Source organism: Ctenocephalides felis, unplaced genomic scaffold (assembly GCF_003426905.1).
Source record: "Ctenocephalides felis isolate EL2017-DRISC unplaced genomic scaffold, ASM342690v1 CF-g0.4_SCAFFOLD_00845, whole genome shotgun sequence".
Lineage (NCBI taxonomy): Eukaryota > Metazoa > Arthropoda > Insecta > Siphonaptera > Pulicidae > Ctenocephalides > Ctenocephalides felis.
This window is the reverse complement of record NW_020536999.1, coordinates 71,912,412-71,918,664: the sequence shown is the minus strand read 5'-3', so window position 1 is coordinate 71,918,664 and position 6,253 is coordinate 71,912,412. Positions and strand designations below refer to the sequence as shown.

The 6,253-nt window shown below is 35.8% G+C and overlaps 1 protein-coding gene across 1 annotated transcript; it reads left to right on the top strand.

Moving 5' to 3' along the window:
- The first annotated feature begins 2,772 nt into the window (after positions 1-2,772).
- LOC113388301 lies at positions 2,773-3,746 on the top strand. The gene is made up of 2 exons (XM_026625701.1): positions 2,773-3,181; positions 3,253-3,746. Exons 1-2 carry the CDS (start codon positions 2,773-2,775, stop codon positions 3,744-3,746), a joined length of 903 nt encoding a protein of 300 aa, XP_026481486.1.
- Positions 3,747-6,253: the final 2,507 nt, after the last annotated feature.

The following is a 6,253-nucleotide window of genomic DNA, read 5'->3' as shown; positions in this document are numbered from 1 at the left end:
GCTACTTGGACTCGTCAATGCATATCCTGTCAAAAGTCCAAGATCCATAAACATAATCATTTCAATCCTTTGCACATCCCTATTCCTGATGAAAGATTCTCTCATATTCATATTGACATAATTTCCTTACCCAATACTAATGGTTTTCCTTACTGCTTAACAATTATTGACAGATTTACAAGATGGCCGGAAGCCATCCCACTGAGAGACATCACAGCTGAGACAGTCACGCAAGCATTGTTTACGTGCTGGATTTCCAGATTTGGTACACCAACTACAATAACATCAGACCAAGGCACGCAGTTTGAGTCATCTCTCTTCAAGTCCTTGGCACAGGCAGTTGGTGCAAGGAAAGCACGTACGACAGCATACCACCCTCAAGCAAATGGATTGGTAGAACGTTGGCACAGAACCCTAAAAGCTGCACTGATGTGTTCTTCTGAACCGTGGATCAAGACACTACCACGTACTACTTGGTCTACGGAATTCATTCAAAGAAGACATCAAGACATCAGCAGCAGAGATGGTTTACGGAACCACATTGAGACTTCCAGGTGATTTTTTCAATACATCTAATAACTCACAGAATCCACAGGTCTTTCTAGAGAATCATCGCCGAATCATGTGTGCATTGAAACCAACTCCAACAGCCCACCACAACAAATCCAAGATTTTCATTTTGAAAGATATGGGCACATGCACACATGTATTCCTCAGAGCAGATCATGTACGAAAGCCCTTGGAACCACCTTACAGAGGACCCTATGAAATACTTGAGCGAGTTTCTGATAGGATTTACAAACTTCGCATTAATGGGGCCGCAAAGAACTTCGCTGTTGAAAGGCTAAAACCAGCATATATAAATAAAACAGATGCAGATTACGAATCACTTTCTCAACCACTTCATAGACATCCCTGGGAGTCATCAAAGGAACCTACAAAGAAAACAATCAAAAAGAAAGTTGCGTTCAATATTTGACAACACACATTTAACCTTATTTCTATTCTGACAGATAGCTAACCTTCATCTTGGGGGGAACGATATGGCGTCTCCCTACACCTAGCGGCGAGAGTAACAACCAGAAACGCCAATACCAACTTCATAGACACGTTGCGTGTGAAGAACGTCGCAAACTGTCAAGTTGGCGACGGCGCATCGTGCAACACTTGCGTGGGCTCGAGGGATGCGAAAAATGCAATCTCACTCTCTTGTGCATCAAGCTTGGAAGAGTGAAAATAAAACCTAACCTAAATACACTTTATATCAGTGAGATGCTTTATACTTGTTTTGTTATTATAAATTAAACTTATATACACGTTATTCAGTTCTTTTAATTATAAATATAAATTATATATAGACCCAACATCTATAGTTCCCAAAAAGAATGGCACATTCAGAATGTGTGGAGACTAAGGAGGCTGAACGCAAACACGCTGCCTGACAGGTATCTGCACCTTTAATACAAGATGTTTTTAATAGTCTTCATCAGAAAGCAGTATTTTCTACAATAGACTTGGAAAAAGCTTACCACCAAGTACACATGCATGAAGAGGATATTAAAAAGACTGCAATTATCACACCATGGGGACTCTTCGAGTATCTACGTATGCCATTTGGACTCAAAAACGCTGCCCAGACATTCCAGAGGTTTATCAATCACATATTCCAAGATTTCAATTTTGTTTTTATTTATATAGACGACATCCTGGTAATGTCGACTGATATGAATGAACACCGTCGTCATCTTCAATTGGTACAGGAATATTCTCTTATAATCAACTTAGAGAAATGCGCCTTTGGAAGAGATGAAGTAAACTTCCTCGGTTACAAACTGAGTGCTGCAGGATATTCTCCTTCACCAGACCGAGTAGAGAAAATTATTAATTATCCAAAACCTTCGACAGTTATAGAACTCAGAAATGGGCATGGTAAACTATTACCGTAAATCAATACCCAAAGCAGCAAATATACAAGCACCACTTTATGAGTATTTGAAGTCCTCAGTTAAAAACGACAAGATTCAAATTGAATGGAATGACAATTTATTATCAGCATTCAGCAAGCTGAAGGAAGCTTTAGCAAATGCAACTCTTCTTCATTTTCCTTCAAGCATAGCAAATATTAATTTAATTACAGATGCATCTACAACAGACATTGGAGCAACTCTGGAGCAGGAAGAAAATGGCGCATGGCACCCTATAGGTTTCTTTTCCAGAAAGCTCACATCTACTGAACAGCGATATTCAACTTACGATCGCGAGCTACTAGCCATCTTTGCGGCTTTAAAGTATTTTGAATATCTTCTAGAAGGAAGGCACTTTGTAATCAAGACAGACCACAAGCCAATCACACATGCATTTCAACAGAAATTAAAGAAGGCTTCAGATCGTCAGCGACGGCAGCTAGAATATATATCACAGTTCTCCACTGATTTTATATATGTGAAGGGTGATCAGAACGTTGTTGCTGATGCGTTGTCCAGGATCAATGCCATCAAAGTTAACCGCAGAGGAAATTTTGCAAGAACAGAACAAGGACGTTGAAATGCAAACTATATTGAACGGCAACACCTCTCTTAATCTTCAAAAATTGACATTAGGGGGCTATCCAGTTTATTGCAACAGGCAAGATAATTTTGTGAAGCCCTACCTTCCGCAAAGTCTTCGCAGAATTGCTTTTGACATTGTACATGGAAATGCACACCCAAGCATAAGGATTACTTCAAGTTGCGAAGAAGGTATGTGTGGCCTGGGATTGGTAAAGACGTCACCATGTGGGCACGTCAATGCATTCCTTGCCAAAAATCCAAAATACACAAACAAAATCACCTCACTCCTATCCATATTCCTATTCCTGAAAACAGGTTTTTGCATATTCACATCGACATAATTAAATTACCTAATATTAATGGATATCCTTATTGCCTAACAATCATCGACAGATTTACAAGGTGGCCAGAAGCTATTCCTCTAAAGGACATTTCTGCAGACACGATTGTCCAAGCCCTATTTTCAAACTGGATATCAAGATTTGGTACACCATGTGTGATAACATCCGACCAAGGATGCCAGTTTGAATCAGCTATATTCAAATCATTAATGGATGCAATAGGTGCTAAGAAAATACGGACAACGGCATATCACCCTCAGTCCAATGGTCTGGTTGAACGCTGGCATAGAACTCTGAAAGCAGCTTTAATGTGCTCTCCTGAGCCCTGGATTAAAGTATTACCTGTAGTCTTACTACACGTTCTTCATACAAAGAAGACCTTAAAGCATCTCCTGCTGAGATGGTTTATGGAACCACATTAAGACTACCAGACGAGTTTTTCACATCTAAAGAACTGTCATCTGATCCACAAGCATTTCTGGACTGTCATAGAAAAATAATGCGTGCTATTAAACCTACTGCCACAGCTCATCATAATAAAGCCAATATGTTTGTACTCAAGGACATGAATACATGCACGCATGTATTTGTCAGGGCAGATAATATTCGAAAACCACTTGAGCCTCCATATAGTGGACCATATAAAATCATAGAAAGAATTTCATACAAAGTGTACAACATTTTTATGGATGGAACTAATAAAAGCATATCGGTTGACAGATTAAAGCCAGCATATACGGTTAAAACAGATAACAGTCAACCAAGCACATTACAAGAATTCAAACCACATCTATTGGAGTTAACTATGGTCTCTCCAAGAAAAACCAATTCGAAAAAAGTCTCCTTCAAATTATAATAATTCAATTTATTTATTTCTAATGGATACTTCTTCTTCTTTTGGAGGGGAGTGATATAGCGGAATCAACACGCAATGATATAGCGGAATCAACAAGCCCACATGACACATGTCAGTTGATTGACGCAAATCGATCATCATATCAAGCAAGCGATAGCGAGCGCATGGGATTAAAAATACGATCGAAAAATATGATCTCGCGTTTTTAAAAACGATCTAAAAATATATCGCGTTTTTCATCGAACATTTTGTCGGGATCAATATTGATATTAGATTTTATGTAATATCAGTTACTTTATTAATTGAGATATAAATTGAGTCTACATCAAATTATTGCGATTTCATTTAAAGAATTAATTAATAAATAATATATGGCTCACTAGCGCCAATTATTGCGATTTCATTTAAAGAATTAATTAATAAATAATATATGGCTCACTAGCGCCATATATATATATATATATATATATATATATATATATGTATATGTGTACGTGTTTGTACATGTATATCATATATATATATATATATATATGTTTGTTTATGTGTATATTTATGTATATATATTACGCTTTTGTATGTTTGTATATATTTTTTTTTACATTTCATTTTTCTTGTTTATCTATCTGTTTAGTTGTAATTGTTATTGTTATAATTATATTACTTATATCTATAGTTCTTTTTCCAATTTCTGTCATTTTTTCCTAGTTTATATTAATTTTTCAATGTTCATTCTGTAGATCCACTGATGATGACAAAAAAGCCTATGTCGAAACGTTTGGAAAAATTAAAGATTAACTTCAAAACATCAAAGCTAACTTCTTCAACATATATATATATATATATATATATATATATTAGGGTGGGCCGAATCATTATAGAAGTAAAATTAAGCGATATGGGCACCTTTTCATATGAAATATATGTGTTATTTAAATGAATTTTGACTTCAAAACCATATATCGCAAATAACTCTTTAGCCAGCGAAATTTTCAATAAAATACTGTTTTTAATAAGTTAATATATTAATTTAGGCATGTGAATAATTCCAATTGTAAGTTATATTTCTTTTAATAGTTTGTACGGGGGTTTTTAAATCGGGTTTAGTTTGTTGTTATTTATTTCCATCAGAGTGCGCTAGTATTTTTTTATAATAATTCTCGAACTTTCGAAAAGAATATATTAATGTGGAAAATTCGCATAAATCTTCATTCAGTTCTCCAGTTAGACGTGAAGTATCAATGGCGAATTCTTATTTAAATTCAGGCGCAAGTGCTAGTAATTTGAATCATATGCGCTCGCATGATCAAATTACATTTGGGGAAGCAAAAGAATTTACTGGTGTAAATCTTCCGACAAGTATGGAAATTATCAGGTATTATTTTTATTTGGCCGAAGAATCAAAAAAACAAAATAAAATGTTTTCATATAAAACATTTACTCCAAATGTGGTAACGAAATTGATTCAGACGTGGGAAAAAATTGATATTCCAATTATGGAGAAACGAAGTATCGCTAGAAAATTGAACCGATTGATTGATAAATATAAAAGTACAAATAAAAGCAAGTCTACCCAAGCATCATTTCAGGAGTTTGTAGAATCCACGAAAGAATTATTTTATATTGGAAAATGCAAATGCGATTTGCGAAGATTACTGTGTTCTTGTGGATTGATCCCAAAACATTTACAAGCGTTTATGATGGATCAACATAATGAGAGGAAATCTACGATACCAGAATATATTATAAAAATTGAAGATGAAGTATCAGAATCTACAATAACTAGCAATATTACTCCAGGTGAGACATATACTCCAGATGTTGATTTTGATTTTAAAAGCAGTTCGGAAAGTTTACAAAATACTTCTCATATAAAACGTGGTCCATATAGTCGAAGATATAAGGCTCCAAGCTATGCCTTAATGTGCGACAGATTTGCAATTTCTGATAGAGTTGGGTCTGGCGTGGTGACGGCAATCCTGCGTGACCTGGGCATAACGGATGATTGGGGCAATCCTGTCATTATGGACAAAAATAAAAGCGTTCGCGAGAGGCAGAAAAATAGGCAAGCTCTACACAAACGATATGATTCTTCTGAATTAATAGCATTTTCATTCGACGGCCGAAAAAATGATTCTATTACCATGGAAAAAATCGATAAGAAGTTTCACCCACGAATGATTAAAGAAGCGCATTTAGTTATTTTAAAGGAACCGAATGGCCAATTGTTGGGTTACACAAAATTGGAAAATGAAGATTCGGAAAGTAAAGTAATCAAATTGAACGAGTTTTTCGCCGATAAAGGAATAGCTCTCGATTCTTTGATAGGCATATGTTGCGATGGTGAACCAGCAAATACAGGCGTAAAAAATGGTATTTTACGTCGATTTGAAATTCAGTTAAACAGGCCACTGCATTGGTTTGTGTGTCTTCTCCACTTTAACGAACTTCCACTTCGCCATTTATTTAACTATTTGGAAAAATCATTGACCACTGGACCACGAACA

Excerpts from the sequence above, each read along its gene's own strand:
- LOC113388301 (XM_026625701.1), top strand. The coding sequence starts at position 2,773 with ATGTGGGCACGTCAATGCATTCCTTGCCAAAAATCCAAAATACACAAA. Across the intron at positions 3,182-3,252 it reads GGTTGAACGCTGGCATAGAA|CTTCATACAAAGAAGACCTT; the intron begins CTCTGAAAGCAG and ends TTACTACACGTT.